The 25,382-nt window shown below is 32.9% G+C and overlaps 1 protein-coding gene across 2 annotated transcripts in view; it reads left to right on the forward strand.

Annotated features, from left to right (window-relative positions):
• Positions 1-25,382, forward strand: part of LOC145258296 (uncharacterized) — a 944,200-nt gene that overhangs the window by 873,515 nt on the left and 45,303 nt on the right. For both annotated transcript variants that reach the window (XM_080116333.1, XM_080116334.1), the window contains exon 6: positions 11,699-11,739. In XM_080116333.1, the coding sequence (XP_079972459.1) occupies positions 11,699-11,739 (41 nt within the window). The remainder of the gene's footprint in view (positions 1-11,698; positions 11,740-25,382) is intronic.

Consider the following 25,382-nt stretch of genomic DNA (forward strand, 5'->3'; position numbering starts at 1 on the left):
AAATACAATGCTAATAATATAAAATACTATTAAAATACAATGCTAATAATATAAAATGCTATTAAAATACAATGCTAATAATATAAAATACTATTAAAATACAATGCTAATAATATAAAATGCTATTAAAATACAATGCTAATAATATAAAATACTATTAAAATACAATGCTAATAATATACAATACTATTAAAATACAATGCTAATAATATAAAATACTATTAAAATACAATGCTAATAATATAAAATACTATTAAAATACAATGCTAATAATATAAAATGCTATTAAAATACAATGCTAATAATATAAAATACTATTAAAATACAATGCTAATAATATACAATACTATTAAAATACAATGCTAATAATATAAAATACTATTAAAATACAATGCTAATAATATAAAATACTATTAAAATACAATGCTAATAATATAAAATGCTATTACAATACAATGCTAATAATATAAAATACTATTAAAATACAATGCTAATAATATAAAATACTATTAAAATACAATGCTAATAATATAAAATGCTATTAAAATACAATGCTAATAATATAAAATACTATTAAAATACAATGCTAATAATATACAATACTATTAAAATACAATGCTAATAATATAAAATACTATTAAAATACAATGCTAATAATATAAAATGCTATTAAAATACAATGCTAATAATATAAAATACTATTAAAATACAATGCTAATAATATAAAATGCTATTAAAATACAATGCTAATAATATAAAATACTATTAAAATACAATGCTAATAATATACAATACTATTAAAATACTATGCTAATAATATAAAATACTATTAAAATACAATGCTAATAATATAAAATGCTATTAAAATACAATGCTAATAATATACAATACTATTAAAATACAATGCTAATAATATAAAATACTATTAAAATACAATGCTAATAATATACAATACTATTAAAATACAATGCTAATAATATAAAATACTATTAAAATACAATGCTAATAATATACAATACTATTAAAATACTATGCTAATAATATAAAATACTATTAAAATACAATGCTAATAATATAAAATACTATTAAAATACAATGCTAATAATATAAAATGCTATTAAAATACAATGCTAATAATATAAAATACTATTAAAATACAATGCTAATAATATACAATACTATTAAAATACAATGCTAATAATATACAATACTATTAAAATACAATGCTAATAATATAAAATACTATTAAAATACAATGCTAATAATATAAAATACTATTAAAATACAATGCTAATAATATAAAATACTATTAAAATACAATGCTAATAATATACAATACTATTAAAATACTATGCTAATAATATAAAATACTATTAAAATACAATGCTAATAATATAAAATACTATTAAAATACAATGCTAATAATATAAAATGCTATTAAAATACAATGCTAATAATATAAAATACTATTAAAATACAATGCTAATAATATACAATACTATTAAAATACAATGCTAATAATATACAATACTATTAAAATACAATGCTAATAATATAAAATACTATTAAAATACAATGCTAATAATATAAAATGCTATTAAAATACAATGCTAATAATATAAAATACTATTAAAATACAATGCTAATAATATACAATACTATTAAAATACAATGCTAATAATATAAAATACTATTAAAATACAATGCTAATAATATAAAATACTATTAAAATACAATGCTAATAATATAAAATACTATTAAAATACAATGCTAATAATATAAAATGCTAGTTAATTATAATGTTATTAAAATATAATGCTATTAAAATATAATGCTATCAAAATAGAATACGATAAAAACAACGCTATTAAAATAGAATGATATTAAAATACTATTCTATTAAAATAGAATGCTATAAAATATAATGCGATTAAGATAGAATGCTATTAAAACAGAATGCTACTCAAATAAAATGCTATTAAAATAGAATGTTATTAAAACAGAATGCTACTCAAATAAAATGCTATTAAAATACAATACTACTAAAATATAATACTATGAAAATATGATTATTTATATTACAATATAGTGCTATTAAAATATAACGTTAATACATAACAATTCTATTGTAATATAATGTTATTAAAATACAATGCTATCAAAATACAATGCTATTAGAATCTAATTCTTTTAAAATATAATGTTCTTACAATCTAATGCTATTAAGGTATAACGCAATAAAATATAATGCTATTAAAATACAATGCTATTAAAACAATGCTATTAAAATAAAATACTATGAAAATACAATGCCGTTAAAATATGATTCATATTAAAATTTAATGCTATTAAAATACAACGTTATTAAAGTGCAATAAAATTAAAATATAATGCTATTACAGTACAACACTCTTAAAATACAATGTTATTAAAGTATAATGCTCTTAAATACAATGCTGATAAAATATAATACCATGAAAATATAACGCCATTAAAATATATCGCTGTTAAAATAGTATGTTATAAAAATATAATACTGTTATATATATTAGTGTTATTATTATTAAAGATAAGTGTAATTGTCTTAGGGGAGATGAGACAGTCTTAGGAGAGTTCATGTTGTAAGTGTTCATATTGTAAGGCATTAACACATTAGTGAAATATATATAAATAGAGAGAGAGTTTATAATTGAGAGAGATGTTTTATAAATACATTTTGAGAAAGTGTTTTCATATCTAGATAGACAGACCAATAATTGAGAGGTTTGCATTTATGCCGATGGATTGACAGGTTGGCATTTATGCTTTGACAGTTCGTATGAACGGGAGTGTTTGTATAACATAAATAGACACATTTACTTTCTAACACATATTTTTTAGATGATGAATTTCAAATAGTTTGTACACATAAATAGACAATATCTTTTTCACGTAATGATGGACACAGGAGACGGCAGTTATAAAAACATGTTTAACATTTATTCTTCCACTGACCGGTAGGTGGCTTTGCGTCCAAGAATTCAAAGCTTCACATATTAAGTTTCAAAGTGACCGTCTCGCTTCCTAGACGTTCGAATTCCAAACTCCAGACTATCGTCTGTCGTTCTAAAATTCCCTCAGAGTTTCTCACTCTCTCTCTCTCTCTCTCTCTCTAACTCTAACTAACTCTCACTTCCTATATTGAGAAATCCATGCATGTCCGGCGACGTGACCACAATTCTCGTGCCATCAACATGGGCGACCTGCACGTTTCCGACATTCTGATTTCCCAATAACCTATTTTTTCTTTTGTTGTTTTCACGAAGGAATTCAACCTGCATATCTAATTCATTTAACCCATATTTTATTATCCACATTCTTTTAACAATGAATAGTTTATTTGTTATTTATTTCATCAGAATTAACAATTTACTGGACATTCCATTCAAACCTATTGTTCTTTAAAACCTATTTTCAAGGTTCGATTTCTGCTTTCTCTCATTTTATTTTCATTTTAAGTAGATCTCTCTATTTTTATACTTACATGAAAAGGGGACAGCCCTTATCATGTAACAATACTATAAAAATAGAATGTTATAAAACAATAATACCTTTAAAATATTATGCTATTCAAATACAATGCTATTAAAATGTAAGGTCATTAAAATAGAATGTTATTAAAATATAATGTTATTAAAATACAATGCCATGAATATAATGTTATTAAATACAAATCTGTTGAAATATAAAACTATTAAAATAAAATGTTTTTAAAATGCAATGCTATTAAAAATGCTTTTAAAATATAATGCTATAAAAATATACTGCTATTAAACTGTTTTTAAGATACAATTCTTTTAAAATACAATGCTTATTATATAGAATGCTATTAAAATATAATTCTATTAAAATAAATTTTATTAAGATATGTTATTAAAATACAGTTATTATAATACAATGCTATTAAAATATAATGTTATTAAAACACGAGACTTTTAAAATATAAGGCTATTAAAATAAGATGCTATTAAAATACAATGTTATTAAAATACAATGCTATTAAAATATAATGCTATTAAAATAAAATGTTATTAAAATACAATGCTAATAAACAGAATGTTATTAAAATACAAGACTATTGAAATATATTTCTGCGTGAGAAATACTCCAAAAACCTAAGCGATATGAAAACGCTTTTAGCGACTTCATCGCCACCAGAACGCAAGATTTTTACGTTACTGGCATAAATACACTTGTTTTGCGTTGGCAAAAGTGTGTTGATTCTGGTGGTGTTTATTCCGATCAATAAATTTTTGTTTGAGCCGAGATATGCTCATTTGAATTTAAAAGTTAAAAACCACAATAACTTTCTTGTCAGCCTTATATGCATATGCATAACCATATAGTTACATTTCAAATCTCAAGGTTTTATTCAATCTAATCATTCACTCTTTCGGCATATCAAATTTTTTCGTACAATTTATAAGCCTGTTTCGTTACGCAGAAACATCCATTATTTATATTTAAGCATATCAATTTTTTCGTACAATTTATACGCCTGTTTCGTTACGCAGAAACATCCAATATTTATATTTCAGCATATCAATTTTTTTCGTACAATTTATAAGCCTGTTTCGTTACGCAGAAACATCCATTATTTATATGTCAGCATATCAATTTTTTTCTTGCGTATACTCATAAGAAAAGTGATATGTTCGTCTGAATTTAAAAGTTAAAAACCACAAGAACTTTTTTGTCAACCTGATAGTCCCGTACATACATCTGTTTCCGGTATTAAAACAGTAAAGAAGCATTAGCATAACTCAGCTCTGGGTTCTGCTAAATCAAATAATATCTATTATAACACCATCGCCTGAGAATTGATATATGCCCACTTTACATCTTGTTTTGTTATTTTATAGCATAATTTTATTAAGTTTGGTGCTACCAGATCAGGCTGTCTGAAGGTATTGGCTTCCTGAGACGTAATGCACTTAACATTGATGCTTCTTGTTTTCTACTTCCTTTTGCAAAACTTAATCATGTTCTGCAAAACCAAAAACAAAAACAACAACCCACCTTTTCTTCCTTTTTCTTCTTCACATTTCCCCTTTCTCTTTCTATCTTCCTCACTTCCTGTCTGGTTTTCTAACTTTAAATGTACCAAACATCAATACTGTAACCCTTTTCCCTCTCCTATTGCAAAACTCAATCATGCTTTGCAGGACGGTGAGCAAAAACGATAAAATTCACTATAAAACAACCAAACCAAACACTAGAAACACTAGTTTGTAGTGTTTGGTTTGGTTGTTGCTTGAAGAATAAAAACCTTCTACAAAATAGCTGGATGCAACATGAATACTATTTCCAAAATAACTGGATTCGACATTAAATAACTCGAAAAGGGTTGATATGCCGTAAAACAAAACAACAAAACCAAACCAATTTTATTAAGATATAGGTCAATAATTAATATATATTTTTCTATGATATACAATTTTCGCTGGACGTAACACCGTATTCAGTTACAAATATATTCTTGAATCAAAATAAAGTAAACGAAATATTTTGTTTCGGAAGTAATTTTATTTAAATTATTATTGTTAAATATTTTCATTTTAAATATTTTATTGTAAGGTTTAAAATTGACTATTTAATTTAATGATAGTTATGTATCAATTTTTCCCAACTTCCGGTCCCGAATGTAAACAATTTATTCAACTTCCTGTCCCGAATGTAAACAATTTATTCAACTTCCGGCCCCGAATGTAAACAATTTATTCAACTTCCGGTCCCGAATGTAAACAGATATAAACGTCGAAACCATCAGACCACAGTCAACAGTATTGGGTATTATACAGGGTGTCCAAAACATCGCTGAAAGACTTTGAACTTAAATAGATACTTTATTTTTTATATCTTTCTGTAATTTGACTACAATCTGACTAAGACAAGGGGAATATTTTTTAAATGCAAAAAATTAAAACAGTCTTTATGAAAAGTAATGTCTTTTAAATGTTGCCCATTTTCAGATTCGCATATTTGTGCTCTTCCCAAAACATTATTCATGACAGATTGCAGAATCTCTGGATTGCGATTCAACTCGCTTATTTCGTTCCAAATGTTTTCCTTCAATTCTTGCGGGGTTTGGGGTTTGTTAGCATAAGACTTTTTCTTTAAGATATCACCACAGGAAAAAGTCGGGTCTATCTCTTACATGAAAATGCCGTCGATAAGCTCTTTCAGTCAAAGCAATTGACCCCTAATTTTGGTAAAACAATTTCGCAACTTGCGTGCGTTATTCAATACTATACTTATTAATAATGAATTTTGAAAATATTATCTGTAAAATATCTGAAATAAAGAAAAATAAATAATGTTTTATGATAAAATGACAAAGATTTTCAACCCTTCAGTGACTTTTTGGACCCTCTGTATTATCTCTATTCTTATATATAAGGCACTGTTTCTGTGTGTGTGAGTTCGTTCCCTATAAACTCCGAAACGACTGGGTCGATTTTTTTATATATAATTTCACACAAACGTACTTTATGTGCCTAGGACTGTTTGCAGATATATTTGCCATCGGAATGCCTTCGATAAGTATCGAACATCGACAATCGAAAAATCTAATTAAAGAAATAGCATTCCAATTTTGAATAGAATTAACACCATTATACAGCCTACCAGCTTTACAATATGCGATTTTATTTTTTTGTATCTATATTTTATATTTCAACATCGTATTCAGGTTTTATAAACCAGCCTTGCATCGAGATGCTCAATTACTCAATTCCTAGCAATCATAACAAATACAAAATTATATATTTATTTCTTAAAATATTTTTAAATATCACAAAAGAGTATGTTTTCCTAACACTTAATTGTTATAGTTTTCATAGTACCTGTAAACTAACGATAACATTAGGAAATTTTACTAAAGTTTATATCTGAAGTATGTATTTATTCTGCATATATTTATTTGCACATCAATCACTTAATAGTTTAATTTCGTAATGTATTTCTAATTATTAAATGTCTCGATGAATTTAACATGTTCTTACAATTTGATACCATTGCTTAACCTTACCCCGATTTCTATCCCATTAGGTAATGTAAAGATATTATTATTATTTTAAAGTGTCCCTCATATTTGCTATTTTGTTACTTTGCTATCCTTACGAGGTGACTTCAATAAGTTTCCAGTTTTTTGTACCGGTACATTTATTGATAGAACACACATGAAACTCTAGTCCCCTTCGAAGTAATCTCCTCCGTCTGCAATGCACTTGTTGTACCGTTCCAGCAACTTTTAGGAGGTCCCATGGAAGTCCTCTTGTGTCAGCGTGTCAATAACCTTAGTCACAACCTCTTTCATCCCAATTTTCTCATAATAACAGCTTCCAAGGTTTTTCTTGAGCTTAGGAAATAACTAAAAGTCACAGGGAGCAAGGTTCGGACTATAGGGAGGGTGAGGAACTGTCTTGATGCCCATCTTGGTCAAATAATCTGTGAAAAGGATGGAATTGTAGACTGGTGCATTCATGTAAATCTTCCGCATCTTCAGTTCCTCGAGAATAATTGAGTGTATAGTTCCCATAAGAAACTATGCACTTATTGTCTCTATAGACACACGACGGTCTTTATTCATGAAATTCTTTATTTGGCCAATCAACTCTCGTGTTCTGATTACCTTACTACTCCCACACTCATCATCTCTCACAGACTCCCTGTCTTCCTTGAATCTCTTATGCCACTCAAAAACTGATGTTCGATTCATGCAAGATGGTTCAAAAGCAGAATGAAATATTCCATACGCTCCTATGACATTTTTCCAAGTTAAAAACAGAGTTTATTGCATATCGTTCTTCTAAGGTGTCCTCACGTCCAGGTTGCATTTTTGAAATCCACTAGTTGTGACAATCAGGCTTTAGTAGGGTGTATTCCAATTCCTGTTGTAGGTGTTCTTTTGAACCTGAAATCATAAAAATTGGTCAGTCATCTCATAAGATGTATAGCAATAACATAGTGAATTTTCAAGACTTTACAACAATTTTAAATGGCTGTACAAAAAAAAAGTCTGGAAACTTATTGAAGGCGTCGCGTGCACATTTATAAATTGTGACTAAAAATAATAATACAAAAATAAAAATAAAAATCGATTAGTTAAGTAACGATATGTAATTAATACCCAATAAACTAAATAAAAACCAGTTCACAAACTATTAACACAGGTATTGATAACAACATATCTAATAATGGCTATCACCAGTAGTAGTGAAAATATTGCTTAACTTAGATATAAATAGAATCTATCTCTACTCTTTAAAAAAAAATTATCTCTAACCATATAAGTTCAGTTTAGAACCAAAATAGCATCTCTCAACCATTAAATAAAAACAGAAGCATCTTATATACTTTAAACTGGTCCATCTTGAAAAGAAAAATAACAGCCTCTTATAAACCTGGATCAAGAGCCGGTGTCGTATGCTTCTCTGAAACAATGAAATCTAGGACTGCTCATGCCACCATTAAAAATTATTACAAACGATATAATCTGCAATTCATTGTTTCAAACTCTTTATTATTTTATTTTTCAATTAATATTTGAATAATCTTCGAACATTTAGTATTTTACAAGATACTCTAATAAGAAAATGCTTTGAACATCTATACTCCTATAAATTTGTTTTCTTTTTGTGTGTGTGTATTGATATTCATATTAAAGGCCCTTTTTTAATTTATTTGAAAAGAAAATACAACTTTCATATATATGGGTAGTATAATTGCATTCATCTGCAAAAGATCTGGCTAATTTGCATATTCTTTTAAACATTCATTTTAATTACTTCCTTGTTAGTTTTTTTCTGTTTGCTTATGGGATGATCATCTTTAGTTAACTATTACGTGTAATTATATTCATGCAGATATTCTTATGTGTGCGTATATACGTTTAAAAACATTTGCCTACCAAACTCTTCCTAGAGCTTTTGATCTACAGACATGAAACTTCATATATAGGATATTCGAACCTATGTTAAACTTTATATTTGGGTTTTAACCGTAGGAAATCGATGCAAAAGTGTGAAAATTAAAATAAATGGAATTTGCCAACGACGGCATTACAAATATGCATACGTAACGTAATAGCTATTGGTTCATGTTTTCATTTTTAGCCTTGCAGCAAACATGTCTTCATGGCTCAGGCTTTAACGTTAAAGGAAAAAGTAAATTGTAAGCTAAACATTTTGATTTCGATTCTCGGTGGTGGCGCACGAGTCATTTTTTTTTTTAACTTTTTAATTCATTACTATTATTGGGTCAAATATGATATAATAATAAATACGAAATCTGCATTAATCAAAATATCATATTTAAGCGTATTTTACGACCGGGCTATACCGGGCAGCCTGCTAGTTTTCATATAAAACGAGGATTTAACGCGATATTTGATTGAGCATAAAAGAAACAATATGTTCAATTTTTAATGATTTCATTTTTTTTATTTTTTTATGTGGATTCATCATTAGTATTATTTGGATTTTTTACTACTGTTCTCGTATTGCGTGTTATTTTCACGTTTCAGTCGACCTTCTTCAGGCGTATCTTGTCGGTCGACCTTCTTCAGGCGTATCTTGTCGAACTCGGGAATCTTTCTGTTCAACACGGGAATCTGAATTTTTGAGATGACGACTGATAATTCTATTCAGACTATTGTTTTCATCTTGCGTGTCATTTTCACAACGTTTCTGTCGATGGAACCTCCAACTTCTACGGTTCTTTCTTTCTGTTGAACTCGAAATCTGCACGAAATTTTGAATGAATCTCTTTATTTAATCCGCAGGGATGGTGCTATCGTTCCCTCAACCGTGACTGTTCTAAATAATTCGCAATTATATTTTGAATGTCAACCAATTGAACCTTCAACCCCCAGAAAAGTGTAATTTACAAATGAATTTTCCCAATTATTATATCCTCTACGCCACGGGTCACTGTAAATCGAAACATTGTGAAAACGCCACTGAAGATGAGAACAGTAGTTTGAAGAATCCAAATAATTGGAATAGCTTTTTTCGACCCTATATATATATATATATATATATATATATATATATATATATATATATATATATATATAAGGTACGTGTTCAGTGATCCTCCAACAATAGTATGTTACTAGTTATGCATTTGTCGACATCTGATTTGGCATAACATCCGATTTGGCAACAATTTGGCAACTGATTTTATCAGCTTCTACAGTGTTCGATAATTTGGTGGTGATCGATACCAAAAGATTTGATTCATCGAACAAGATCACCTGTTATGAGAAAGAATGAACAGCGTTATTTTCAAACGACCACACCGTATGTGGTAATACGTTACCAGAGAATTTCTTTCCTGCGAGCTACAACATAGTCGCCTTTAAATCTAATCTGAATACATTCTTATAATAAACCGTCCTAATAATTAATCAAATTTTATTCATTATTTTAAATCCTCCCATAACATGATTCATCATTCGACCGATAATCTGCCACTCTCATTAACTCTTATCCTTGAATGGCTTTTGGCATTTATAAGTGGTGACTCTTTAGTAGAAACAATATACATTGTAAATAGAAACCAAATCGAATCAGTCAGTGAGGGAAATTAAATAAAAAAATGGCCAGATGAAGATGCCTCTCTTTCAATCATTAAAAATGGGAATAGGCAGTGTAATGGTGGTTTATAGAATTTGGTTTTGTGTCGCAAACAGTAAAAACGCAATGTGTAACTGTTATATCGTAGTCTGGCGGTTAATAGGAATCAGTAAACTTGATTAAGAAATAACTATTTATTTTATATCTTCTGTTTATATTTGCTACTATTACGCTCTTTTTTATTTTTTCTCAATATATGTGTACATACATACGTATGTATGTATGTATGTATGTATGTATGTACACATAGTCACGTTGACACACCGGTTCCCGTCAGATCACCGAAGTTAAGCAACGTTGAGCCTGACCATTACTAAATGGATGACCAATTTGGGAAGTCCAGGTGCTGTATGTAGGAGGACGTCGACACCTCCCTGCAAAAAGTTGCAAAAACCTAACGTCGTCATCTCCCCTAACGAGGATATACATGCGACTTGGGATCGCTTGTGAATTTCATACTCCCATGAAACTTCCTCATATGGAGGAAGCAGGTTAAACCCTGAATAGGGTTGGTGCTGACTGCACACATACATATATATGTATGTATGTATAAATATGTATGTATGTGTGTATGTATGTACATATGTATATATATATATATATATGTATGTATATATGTATACATGTTTGTATGTATATAGGTATACATATGTATGTATGTATGTATGTATGTATGCATGTATGTATGTATGTAGTTATGTATGTAGTTATGTATGTATGTATAATTATGTATAATATATTATATTATAATAAATGTATATAATGTATGTATAAATGTATAATAATGTATGTAATTTCCTAAATGGTGTTTCTAAAAACTGAATGAAATTACTTGACTTGAACTTTTTATACTTAAACAATCTGACATAGAAAATCGATTGATCATTTTTTGAAACTCAAAAGAACGTTTCCTTTGTTTGGGGGCTCTTGTATTTTTGTTTTATTTTTTCGTTCAATGTTTAAATACAATATTGATTCTAGTGAGTGATGCCATTTTTTTCTGTCCATTTTCTTTTCAGTGGCCACAACTGATGTTTTGAAGACAAGCGAATTAAGTGAGGTAAGGTTTGTGTTTTATTAATCGCACGTTTAAACGTCGACGGCTCGCTGGTCACAAAAGTTAAGCAATGCTTAATCTGATTAGTACTTAAACGGGTGACTATTTTGAAATATCGATTTGGAATTGTGACTGATGTAGCGTGTCTCGTCTTCATGGAGGCCCAGTCTCTTTGATCTTCTCTGCAATGATTTCGTTTGATGTCTTCACTTTTCAAACTTCAAATAATGGTGGCAAAACTGTAGTACCTTTTTTATGCAACAAACCGTGGCCGTCCTTTGAAGTCCCTTGGTTTTGTTTGTTTTTTCTTCGCTTGTTTTTTCTTCGCTTGTTTTTGTGCCTTAATCTGATAAAGATAGTGATCAAGTTCTTTTATCATCAAAACCTGACCCTTATCCGCTTGTGTCATGGCTGGAGTGTCGGTTCCAGGAAAGAAGGATTTACACAATTACTTAATCCTTATTGCCTGACTATTTTTATTTTTACTTTTAATCATATACATATATATATATATAATAAAGCTGAACGTCTGTGTGTGTGTGTGTGTGTGTGTGTGTGTGTGTGTGTTTGTGTGTGTGTGTGTGTGTGTGTGTGTGTGTGTGTGTGTGTGTGTGTGTGTTGTGGTCACAAATAGGCTCCTATATGGTTGATTATTTTAAAAAACTGATTACATATAACGATAGAAGTGTATCGAGGATCAGGAATGGGTATGTTTGACCTAGCAAAACGGTGGTTCATAAAAAATTGTGGGTCTGCGTCGCACCTGGCCCCAAAGAATGAAAATAAAAAATGAAAAAAAACGTTTACAAGGGTTTTTGATATAGATGTACATAAGAAATACTTTGATAAGTATGTTTCAATTTAAATAGGGATGGTATAATAAATTTGTGCTGTCTGCGTTCGCGCCTGTATTCTATGGAAATATGGCACAAACTTTAACAAAGACTTTTCATATCTATTTGCGTAAGTATACTTTGATAATTATGTTTCATTTTGAAGAAATATGGTATAATAAATTATTGGGTGTTCGTTAACACCTGACCTCCATGAATGTAAATATGTCACAAAGTTTAATAAGGTTTTTTAAAAGGGTGAGGGTCCACAATAAAACCTTAACTTTAATCTTAATTCACGTTAGCTTTTATTTATTTTTTTGAGTTGAATCATATTGTGTCGAATAAATTCACCTCATCAATTCACGTTCTTATTAAAGTGAAAGCCAATAAAAAAAATTCGGAACTTTAGACAATTCTCGACACAATTTTGCATAACTCTGTTTTTTCCCTTCTCCACTTGCACGTGGCACTCTTTCGAAAATAGATAAATAGATAAATAATAAAAAATAAGAACGTTACTTGTTATCGTGTCAAAAGAAGGGAAAAAATCCTACTCACGTGATTATGTGTCTTTTTTAAAATATTTACATAACCTTTTTATTTTATTTATATATCTGTTTAAGCTTTTTCTGTCAGTGTATTAGAAGGAATTCAGTTGATTACAACCCTTTCTGCATGTTCTTTACATTACAATCGTACATCCCTGAATCCAACGTCGCAATACTAACACCGTTCAATACTGTAAAACTGAAACGAAGCTTTTCTGCTTGAGAAGGGCGCCATTTTGTTCTTATTCATTTTTATATCGATTCTTTGCTTTATAAACCTAAAGTAATTACGCGTTTACTTTTTAATATCCCATTTTGTTGTTTCGGATTATTTTACTAAAGTAAGTAAAGCTTCATTATTTTTAAAACTGTTTTTGTTTCTTTGTTTTTCGATATTTCGTCGATATTATTTAGTAAGAGTGTGATAGCAGAAAAGCCAACAAACAACTACCCGAAAAATAAATATACAAGAAATAAATGTTACCATAGTCAATAAAAGTTCAGTTCATGTTTTGTTTGTTTGTTTTGAAATAGTTTTTAATGCTCTTTACTTGAAATAATTTCAGCGAACACAAATTCAAACGAAATTTGAGGCGATAACTACTTAAATGAATTTTTATATAAACTACATTTTTATATAAACTACACATGCCATAATCGAATATTCCTCAAGCACAAAATATCGGAAAACATTAAAATAAGTTTATTAATATTCTTACCTTGACGGAACTCTCTTAAAATTATTAACACAGAATGCTCAGGGGCCCCTCCTTCATATTGAAGACGGGGCTCTCCATTTCCAAAGTCGCTGCCATTTTGATTTTTTTTAAAACCGGTTCGTGAATTAAAAAAAAAAATTTTTTTTTTACAAACTACTTAAAAATACAAACCAATGAACTTTTCTACCATAAAAGTAACTTTTATTGACTATGGTAACATTTATTTCTTGTATATTTATATTATTATATATATATAACATTTTCTCTTTGTAAGGAAACATCATTTTGTTGGTCACTCTTGGCTACGAATCGAAACAAAGTTGATAAAAAAATATATTTTCGCGAAAATTATCTTTACTTTCATCATATTTTGCTTAGGGTAAAATTTTGGAGTATCAAAACCTATCTTTTTACAACCCCTTCCTTTTCATAACCTATCATACTTTCATCAATCACAGTCCATTTTTCTGTAGGGTGTTTTTGAACCCAGTCAACGACGGGTACTTCTGCTTGTATATATATAATATATATATATATATATATATATATATATATATATATATATATATATATATATATATATATATATACTGGTAGAAGTACCCGCCGTTGACTGGTTAACAATACATTTAACGTTTAAAATATTCTTTGAAGTGTTTCATGGTAATGAAATGCAAACTCTATCGATTAAATTCAATCAAAGAGGATAGAGTATAAAGAATCAATTAAAATCGATAAATATCTATTATAATATTCTACTTTTTTCTTCCTTAGCAATTCTGTTCTTTACGCTTTGAAAAGGGACAGATACAATTTTTGAATGCGAAACTGCTTCAGAAAATGCCAAATTTTCGGAATCTGTCTTTCAAAATGCCAATCTGGCAACCTTGAATAAGGATATAGGAGTGATCACTTTTTGATGTAGCCTCGATTTCGAATATCATTATAATAATCTGCTTGCTTTTTTTGTTTTTGTTTTTTTTTGTTTTTTAGTTAGTCCGTATCCACGGGTCCTGTTTATTTCTAATATTGTGTTAAAACTTTGAAAACTGTAAATAAAAAATAATAATAAAAATAATAATAATAATTATTATTTTTATTATTATTATAATTATTATTATAATTATTATTATTATTATTATTATTATTATTATTATTATTATTATTATTATAATAATAATAATAATAACAATAATAATAATAATAATAATAATAATAATAATAATAATAATAATAGGTTTTTAGATGAACTACATGTGCTTATAAAAAAGCTGCACGTATGTTTACACAGATTTTTAGAAACGTAGAAAAAGATACAGTAACTTTTATATTAACCTGATGCAAAATTCAGTGTCCTGTCGGTGGGGCATTAGAATACACTGATTGCCCCACCCCCTCAATGGGGGCACCTATTGACTGCGGGTGGCAACCCGTAATGCGTAAGGACGGGATCCTGGTGGTTGAGCAGATCATATTCAAGGTCCTATTAGGACATGAGATGCAACACGCTCTTACTTGGGCTAAGACAGGCGGTTGGATAGGCCAAATCCAACCAATCGGTGTGTTATGACTAGCGCTAAATCAGACAAACACAACAAGAAAATACGCTCACCCTCCCCACATTAGACAATAAACTAATTTAGTAAGTGGTGGCTGAAGAATCAATCAACTTGCTGAAGAATGGATAAAACACGGGTGGAAAACTAACATTTTTCAAAACCTCCCCAATAGAAAGCTTATATGCTGAAGCCTATGAATCCTCACTAAAATTGAGACATTAAAAATTAGGATTACAATATTATCTAAAACTCAAATCAAACCCCAAAAATTCTGCCTATCAATGCACGTTCAATCCCAACTACACACATCTATTCAAAAAAAGAAAATACAATTAAACCCTTTGGTCTCTACATGGAAGAAACAATAAAACCACTTAAAGAAAACTCAATAGATCAAACCAGCATCCACATGGAAAATTTCAAAAAACTCCACCCTGGTTGTTAAATCAACCTCCTAAAGTTATACTAGATCTGACAATATATACTAAATCCAATACTCACTCATCAGACTATAGAGAAAAACTAAACAACATTCTTGATTCTTCCCAAATCAGACACACATTTACATGAATGATTCCAAAGATCAAACAAAGTGGGATGTGCCGCTATTTCAGAAAACACGATTAAGCAGAAAAGGTTACCAAATAACTCCTCAGTCTATAGTGCAAAAATTACAAGCTCTACTTGGCTCTAGATATTATCATCAATCAAAACTCCAAGAAATTCATAATATTTGTAGACTCATTATCAGTACTAGAATCATTAAAAAAAAAATTTTTTAATTAAACAATCCCTTACTAATCAAACTGTTACAAAGGATCTATTCTATCATGCAACACAAAACTTTCTTCTTCTGTTGGATTCTTAGTCACTATGCTTTCTGTGGAAATGAAAAAGCTGACATGACGGTCAAAAAGTCCATAAAACTCTAAATACGCGACATAAAGGTCCCATATACAGACTACAAACCTTCAATAAACAATTTTATTACAAAGAAATGACAAGAAAACTGGAAGAATTGCCAAAGCAACAAATTCTTCCAAATAACGCCTATACTTTAAAAAAAACTACTAGATCCCAGAAAATCACGTAAAAAATAAGAAGTCTTATCATGTATCCGGATAGGACACACATACATAATTCATTCCTACATACTAAAAAGTGAAAAACCTCCCAAATGTATACCATGTCACGAACCTTATATGGTGAAACATATCTTAATTGACTACTATGACCTCACACAAATTCGTCAACACTACTACAATGCCACAAACTTAAAAAAAACTTAAACCCCCTAAAACCATTCTAAATTTCCTAAAAAAAAAAAAAGCAAATCTTTACAATAAAATATAAATACTATATGACCTTCACCTTCACCGAGGTGCGCGACTTGACACACAAAAAAAAACAGCCTCTTAATCACCTGCTAACGCACGCGTCACTGTAACGTCTAATGACAACAACAACAACCTTCTCACTCGACCTGCCTTTTATACCACTATCTCAATCCCTTCTCTTGCGCATGCGCCTGTAGATTCCTGACAACCTCGAGACTTCCGCTTATAAAAACCCAAGTTTTGTTGTCGCGCATGCCTATACAAGGCACAAACACGTGGGCGTTTGTTTTGTTGGTAAGTACTACACTTCCCCCTGATCTGATGATCACATAGAGTGCACTCCGGGGGTGGCCTCTTAATTCGTTGGCTTCTGCGAAGGGTGGTATTTACAATCTCGGATTCAGGTTCTGGTTCTGGTTCTGGGTGTGGTTCTGGTTCTGGTTCTGATCCTGCCTGATCAGACAAACTACAACTACCACTCTCTTGCTCGGTGACCTCACTCATCAGCAGCTCATCATCTGATGATTCATCGCTCTCTGTAGTTGTGGGATGTAATTCACTAGCTGGGCGAAGATCGCGCACATGGCGTGGGATTCCATCAACAAGGACCGACTGCTGGCTGACCACTTCAGATATTCGTCCTCGCTTGAACTTGGTGGTGCACCGGTTTCCAGAGGGTCTAACCCAAACTGGATCCCCTACCTTGTATTTGTTATGACTGTCCTCGTCGATTGGTTGGACAGTGTCAATGCCCTTTATCCTAACACGGTATTTGTGTATGGCATTGGCCGGTGCTGTTGTTAGTGTCTTCCCATCCTTTGGTGTGATGTTATACCAATACGTGGCCTCCGTAATGGTACATTACTTTCTGGCAGCAATTCTCTTGATGCTGCAATGGCTCCTCTCAGCAATGCCATTCCCTGATGGCACATGAGCACATCGCAGTCGTAGTCGGACACCCCACTCATTCAACAATTGCCGAACTTGGTGGCTACAAAAAGCAGCATCGTTGTCCGTCAATATCTCTTCCGGCGCACCTCGCTCAGAAAAGATAGATGACAGTTGGCGGACAACATTCGCTGAGTCCTGCCTGGTCATTTGCCGCCACATCGCAAAACGAGTGAGTCCACAGTCGATAAGGGTTAGAAAGGGCTTACCACTGTAATGGGTAATATCCATCGCTAATCGTTGCCACACATGCTCAACTTCCAATCGCCACTTCTGCCATTGCTCAGGTGCAGGATCGATAGACTGGCATGCCTCACAGTGCTTGATGATCTTCCTGACATCCGCCCTTGTCACTGCCGAGTCCACACGCCTCGCAAAATACAAAGTTCTTTTGATACCTGGATGTCCACTCTGCACATGGATTCTTTGTATTTGGCATGAGCTAATTGCGCCAACTGCGCAAGATCGAGCAGCGAACTCCACGCCTGTCTTCACAGCTTCATACCAATTGTGAGGCACACGGGTTTGTTGGTCTGCACGATTACAGTGTGATGCCACAAGCGTTACACTCACCGACAGGTCATACTCTGATACCAGACTCTTCAGGGTGTTTAGCCTCCGCCGGATTAACATCTCACTGGCTGCCTTAGTGCAGACTCTCGTTCGTCCCGAAAGAGTGTCGGACACCCAGTGGGAGACGCAGAGAGAATCCGTGTACAAGTGTAACTTCTTTGACTGCCATTGCAGTGCCAGATTTAACCCCTTTACAACAGCATCCAGTTCCGCCAGGTTGATGTGTTGAGCATCATTCACGGGTCGCAGCCAGCATGCGTCTTCAATTACATTTCCACGTTGCTCCAATAACACTCCCAATGCCAAAGAACTAGCGTCAACCCACACATTCACAGTGTCCCCATCGATACACCATTCTCCACGGGCAGGGTCCTCCTTGTTAACTCTCTCTAGGGTTTTTGTCGTCATCAGAGTTAGAAGAGCATCATCAGATACATCATCCCAACCTGTAGTTACTAAATTGCTCTGCGTTTGATGACGCCCACAGCTGCTCGGAGCCAGCCACACGCCGGTAAGTGACCAATAAGTTTCCCACACAAGGAAAAAATAGTCCGCCGCGTAATAACATCAGGGATGTTTGGAATCTCACTGCCACGCCTCCATCGTAAGGTACCGTCTTTCCCGCAAACGTCCAATCCTAATACCCGTGCTCCATCCCTCAGACGTTCGGGATCCTTGCACTCCAACCCGAATTGAGCTAACTTTTCTCTGACGTGCGACGCAGATTGTACGTCTTCATTGACGTACACATCGTCAATATAGGCCGATGTTGCGTCCTCAGTGGTCTTTTCCTGGGACAACACTGCATTTACGATGGTCTTCATGATTTGCGGTGCCACATTCAGCCCAAAGCCAAGTTGAGTAAGGCAGTATCTCTGATCCCGGAACCACACTGTCTGGAACGGCCACAATGTCTCATCCACTCGCACCTGCAAATAAGCCTTCCGCAAGTCTACTATAGACACATTGGAGCCCTTCTGGCGCCATTCTCTCAGCTTGCTGGCGCACACGTCAGCATCAGCAGTGTACGTCTCAATGTATCTATTGAGTTCACGATAGTCCAGCACCGGACGAACTTTTGATTTGTTATGCTGGACTACCGCCATTAAGGGAATCAGACCCTTGGGTGGTCCCAGCTTGTTGGGGTAGGGGATCAGCCATCCATCCTGGATCCATGCCTCAAGTTCCTTCTCGTATTCATTACGGGCCTTGTCGGGTATCGAGTACTCTGCAATGCTATTCTTGAGTTCGGTTGGCGCCCTTCCTTCTGTCCACTTCCACGATGCAGTCCATGCTTTTTGGTGAGGGTCGTAGTCCACCTTAAAATCAGGCCTATCAATGTGAACTGCAGCACACACTGGGGTTTCCAAAAATCGCACAGTCCCATCTCTTCCGATAACCACTCCCCCCAGTGCCTTAATAGCATCATATCCCAACAGTACATCGAATCCCAGCAAATCCCCTCGCATCACCAGCACATTAATATCTGCGGCCACACCAGAGTCTGTGTGGACTTTGACAGTTCCGGCTCCACAGCAAGCTTGCATATTGCCACCTATTGTGGTTACTTTGATGTTCTGCTTTGTCCAGTTTCGACACAACTTGGCACTCATGATGGTGTGTGAGCACCCGGAGTCGAGAAGAGCTGAACAAGGCACTTGGTCCACGTACACATTTATTGTCGGTTGCACCTCAATTAAATCTTGTCCGGGGAACAGGGTGGCGCTGACGTCCTGCCCCCTGATGCATTTCCCGCACAATTTTGGGATAAATGTCCATAACTACCACATTGGAAACATCGCGGGCGCCCCCGGCCCTTGTTAGTACAATTTCTTGTGAAATGGCCTCGCTGGCCGCAGAACATCTCCCATTGGTCGTGGGTCCCAAACTGGGACTCTTTTCAGCATTAGTCTTGGCTGCCTGCGCCATCATTACAACCGGTTCCCTCAGGTCCTCCTCATCTCTGATAATGGTTCGAGCACGTTCTAACAAATGTTCCATGGGCGTTACAGATACGCTGGTGGAAGCCCTCAACAGTTGCTTAACATGGGTGGGAAGGCCGGCCACAAACGCATACGCCAGTGTTTGCTCTGACACTCCATTGCCAAATAGAACTGCAAGTTTCTTCAGCTTCGCGAAGAAGACGTCCACGGTTTCTCCTGGCATGAGTTTCCTAGAGGCAAATGTTTCATAGGTCGTGCAGGGATCCATGGCAAATGCCTTGTACAAAGCATTTTTTATACAGGTAACATCAGCTTTCTCCACGGCACTAAGTTGCTGATATACACTTAGGGCGCCTCCAGCCAATCTCAGGGGAATCACGGTATGCACCCCCTTTACTTCACAGAGGTTGCAGGTCAGCTCAACCCTTTCGACCTAGTCGACAACAGAAGTGGATCCGTCGAATTCGGGTATCAGTTTTAAATCAAACTTTGCCCCAGCCATAGTTGTCCAGGAAAAGAGACAAAACGAAATGGCCGAAATAGCTTATGACCTTCACCTTCACCAAGGTGCGCGACTTGACACACAAAAAAACAGCCTCTTAATCACCTGCTAACGCATGCGTCACTGTAACATCCAATGACAACAACAACAACCTTCTCACTCGACCTGCCTTTTATACCACTATCTCAATCCCTTCTCTTGCGCATGCGCCTGTAGATTCCTGACAACCTCGAGACTTCCGCTTATAAAAACCCAAGTTTTGTTGTCGCGCATGCCTATACAAGGCACAAACACGTGGGCGTTTGTTTTGTTGGTAAGTACTATATACTATCAAATAACAAACTATGCTTTCGAAGTTGATTTTAACATTACAGCGAAAATCAACTTCGACAGCATCTAAAACTTTAAATTTTATATACAGCATTAAATGACCCAAAGAAGGTCGATATGATGGTTAAACAAACAAATAAACAAACAAAGGTTCAGTGCTGCTTAAAACCTCTATTAATAAAGGATTTTATTCAATGCATTTATATATGCATTTGGTGCTGCTGTCTCTTGTTTTGATTTTCTTATCACTTTTTTTTGCTGCTGCACTTTATACGATACAATACAAACGAATACAATACAATACAAAGGAATGCAATACAATATAATACAAACGAATACAATACAATACAAAGGAATGCAATACAATATAATACAAACGAATACAATACAATACAAACGAATACAATAAAAACGAATACAATGCAATACAAACGAATACAATACAATACAAACGAATACAATAAAAACGAATACAATACAATACAAACCAATACAATACAATACAATACAAACGAATACAATACAAACCAATACAATACAATACAAACGAATACAATACAATACAAACGAATACAATAAAAACGAATACAATACAATACAAACCAATACAATACAATACAATACAAAACAAACGAATACAATACAATACAAACCAATACAATACAATACAATACAAACGAATACAATACAATACAAACGAATACAATAAAAACGAATACAATACAATACAAACCAATACAATACAATACAAACGAATACAATAAAAACGAATACAATACAATACAATACAAAACAAACGAATACAATACAATACAAACCAATACAATACATTACAAACGAATACAATACAATACAAACGAATACAATAAAAACGAATACAATGCAATACAAACGAATACAATACAATACAAAAGAATACAATAAAAACGAATACAATACAATACAAACCAATACAATACAATACAAAACAAACGAATACAATACAATACAAACCAATACAATACAATACAATACAATACAAACGAATACAATACAATACAAACGAATACAATAAAAACGAATACAATACAATACAAACCAATACAATACAATACAAAACAAACGAATACAAACGAATGCAATTTAAAACGAATACAATGCAATACAATATAAACGAATACAATACAAACGAATACAAACGAATGCAATTAAAACGAATACAATACAAACGAATACAATACAATACAAACGAAAGCATCGTCTGAAAATTTTGTTTTTCTTAATTTTCGTGATGATAATATAGATATATGATATTTAGATGTGAAATGGGGTGGCACCTACACATTACATTATCTGGTGGACTTGAATGACTTCCCTTGAGCGTTGAGATTAAGGCCATACAAGTTTGTACTTGGAGTTCCGCATCAAAAAATGAAAAGTCTTGTATAAACATCTTCTTAATTCCTTTATATTGTTAACAAATGTCTTTTGTGCTGATTCATCAAATTTAGCAACGATTTTAGAAATGAATTTAATAATGTCTGAATAAAACAAAATGTATTTATAATAAAAATAGACAGATTTTTTCCTGTTTGGGGAGGGGGTTAGGGTTAGGGTTAGGGTTAGGGTTTTTCCTGTTTGGGGAGTTAGGGTTAGGGTTAGGGTTAGGGTTATACCAATGAAATATTTTTAAACGACAAGCTTAGAAAGAAAAGAAGAAAAGAAATGGCAAGCGTCTTTTATAGTCACGTGGTATACTGGAACTGGTCTGTTAAATGCGGCAAAGGAAAAACTGTCGTAACATAGTAGTTTTGTTGTTGCAACCCTTAACTTCCCGCTGTTGTATGGCGGGGGTATACATAACGAGGACGAGCCGTTTATAATAGGAGATAGATTATATAGGTGGAGAGAGATGTAATGAACAGTTTTTTGAACACGAAGGGGAGATACATTATTGATGAAGGGGATACAGTTAACACTTTGGAAAGGGTTTCATATAAAGTTCATTTTACAAGGCGAAGACAAAACACATTACCTTGCGGTTGATGACAAACGAAGACAAAGACTTACATAACAAATATGAAGACATTTATTTTCCAGCTGCTGATGGGAATGATAAGAATCCAATGCTGTGCTAGATTACTACATTTTGTCTACTCCTTCCCCCCTCGTTTCCTGAAGGATCTCATGCTAACCTTCTCCTCTCTCAACTGCCAACTGAACTCTGCCTGCTCTATCTCTCCTCTCTCCTCTAAATGTTTTGGAACCTTAACTTAACTGTATATATTGGATCTATATTTCTTTGTGACGTCAGAACCTGGCCCACATGTGCATGTTTTGCACGTTTATATATTGCATATGCTTCCAACACGTGTCCTGGCGGCACAAAGGACATTCCTTAGTATGTCCATTATTCCTCTAACCTAACTTTGTTTTTATAGTTATTTCTAACAACAATAGATAATTCCACTGCATTCCTGAAATCGTATTCATTTTAATTTTTGATATTGAGTTCGATTCCAGCATTCTCCTTTAATGATAATTATCTTCGATCCTAATTACTTTGTTGCTAATTAAAAACTGGGAGCTGTCCTTTTCAATATACAACACCACGTCGCCATTTAGAGGTCACAGCGTATTACTAAAATCACAATATTTTCTCGGAGATGCTTTCAATGTTGTGAGGACGATAAAATGCAAATAGAAAAAAAAAGATGCATGAACAAGGGCTACATACAGGGAAGCACATAAAAAGAAACACATACAGGAAAACACGTAGAAAGAAACACACACAGGGAAACACATAAAGGGAAACACATAAAAGAAAACACATACAGAGATATACATACATGGAAACACAAAACGAGAAAAATAATGGGAAACACACAGGGAAACATAAAAGGAAACACATAAAATGAAGCACATACAGGGAAACACATAAAAAGAAACACATACAGGAAACACGGAGGGAAACACTAAATCGTCATAAAAGACACACGAACATTGCATAAATATTTGAAAACTACGTGACTTTTCTTATAATCCGTAACAAAAGATATATGTAAACGGAATTCGACATCAGTTCAAAGCGAATTATTTGGGCTTAAAAATAATTTCTAATAATTTTTGCCAATAAAATAATACGTAAAAATATTCATCGTAGTTAATTACTCTCTTATGCAAATATTAAATTTCAGAAATAATCATGAGTTATAACTTTATTGTCATCATTATAACGTGTCTCTCAATCATGGTTGTGTCGCTTGAGATTTTTATTGATGGCTTTGCTATTGGGAATAAATCGACACTGAAATTTCTTGGTCTTTCTTATTAAATCTACGTTAGAATTCATATGTTAGATCAATAGCTCTTTCTAATTCTTATAAAGTCGGTTTATTCTATCGCTCTGAAACACTTTCTCGCGTCTGAGGTTATTCCCTACCTCTACAAATCTACTATCAAATCATGTATGGAGTATTGTTGTCATATTTTGGCTGGTGAATATCTGCCCTATTTTAGATTTCTTGATAAAAGTGCAAAAACGAATCTGTAATTTAATTGGCCTCATCCTTTTTTGTTCTTTGCAGCCTCTCTTTCACAGACGTGATGTTGCTAGTCCCAGTTATTTTTTATAAAACCTATAATAACATGTGTTCCTCAGAACTTCCTGATCTATTCACTGCTTCTTTTTATTAAAGCTCGCTTGATCTAGTGGTTTCCATCAATTTACTGCTTTAATGCTTCATTGTATACAGCTTTCCAAAACTCTCTTCCTTTTTTTTTTTTTTTGTACATAGGCATCACCACTTATCAAGGCCAAGAGGCCACTCGGGGATAAGGGTTAAAGAGTGAACAGTAAAAATTGGACAATATAGTAATCGTTAATAATGGAAATTCGGTAAATGTGTTAACTTACATGGAACGGTTCATCAAAAACTTATTTACGTTAGACTTGAATACAACCATATTGTAGTCAGCCGGAAAGCAGGAAAACGGAAGATAATTCCACAGGCGTGCAGTTCTAAGAAAGAAGCTTTGATCATGGAATCTACGTTTAGGTTTAGGCACTGATAAAGAGTGGGGGAAATTATTGATAGTGTTTTCTGCTAGACGAGTGTTTCTTGTGAAAGTCTGGCATTATTAATCAGCCGAACACGTGCCATGAAAATAACGATAAAGCAGAGACAAACTCGATGAAGAGGTTGCAGGGAAGAGAAAACGACACCCCCTACGAGGCTACAAAGTCTATTTTGGACTCTATCAAGGCAGAATAAGTCCTTTCTAGGAGCTCCTGCCCAGTTGTGGCAACAGTACTCCATCCTTGGACGTACCTAGCTCTTATATAGATAGAGAATTACATCAACAATGATAT

This window comes from Euprymna scolopes, chromosome 33, assembly GCF_053919585.1.
Source record: "Euprymna scolopes isolate OS-2025 chromosome 33, ASM5391958v1, whole genome shotgun sequence".
NCBI lineage: Eukaryota > Metazoa > Mollusca > Cephalopoda > Sepiida > Sepiolidae > Euprymna > Euprymna scolopes.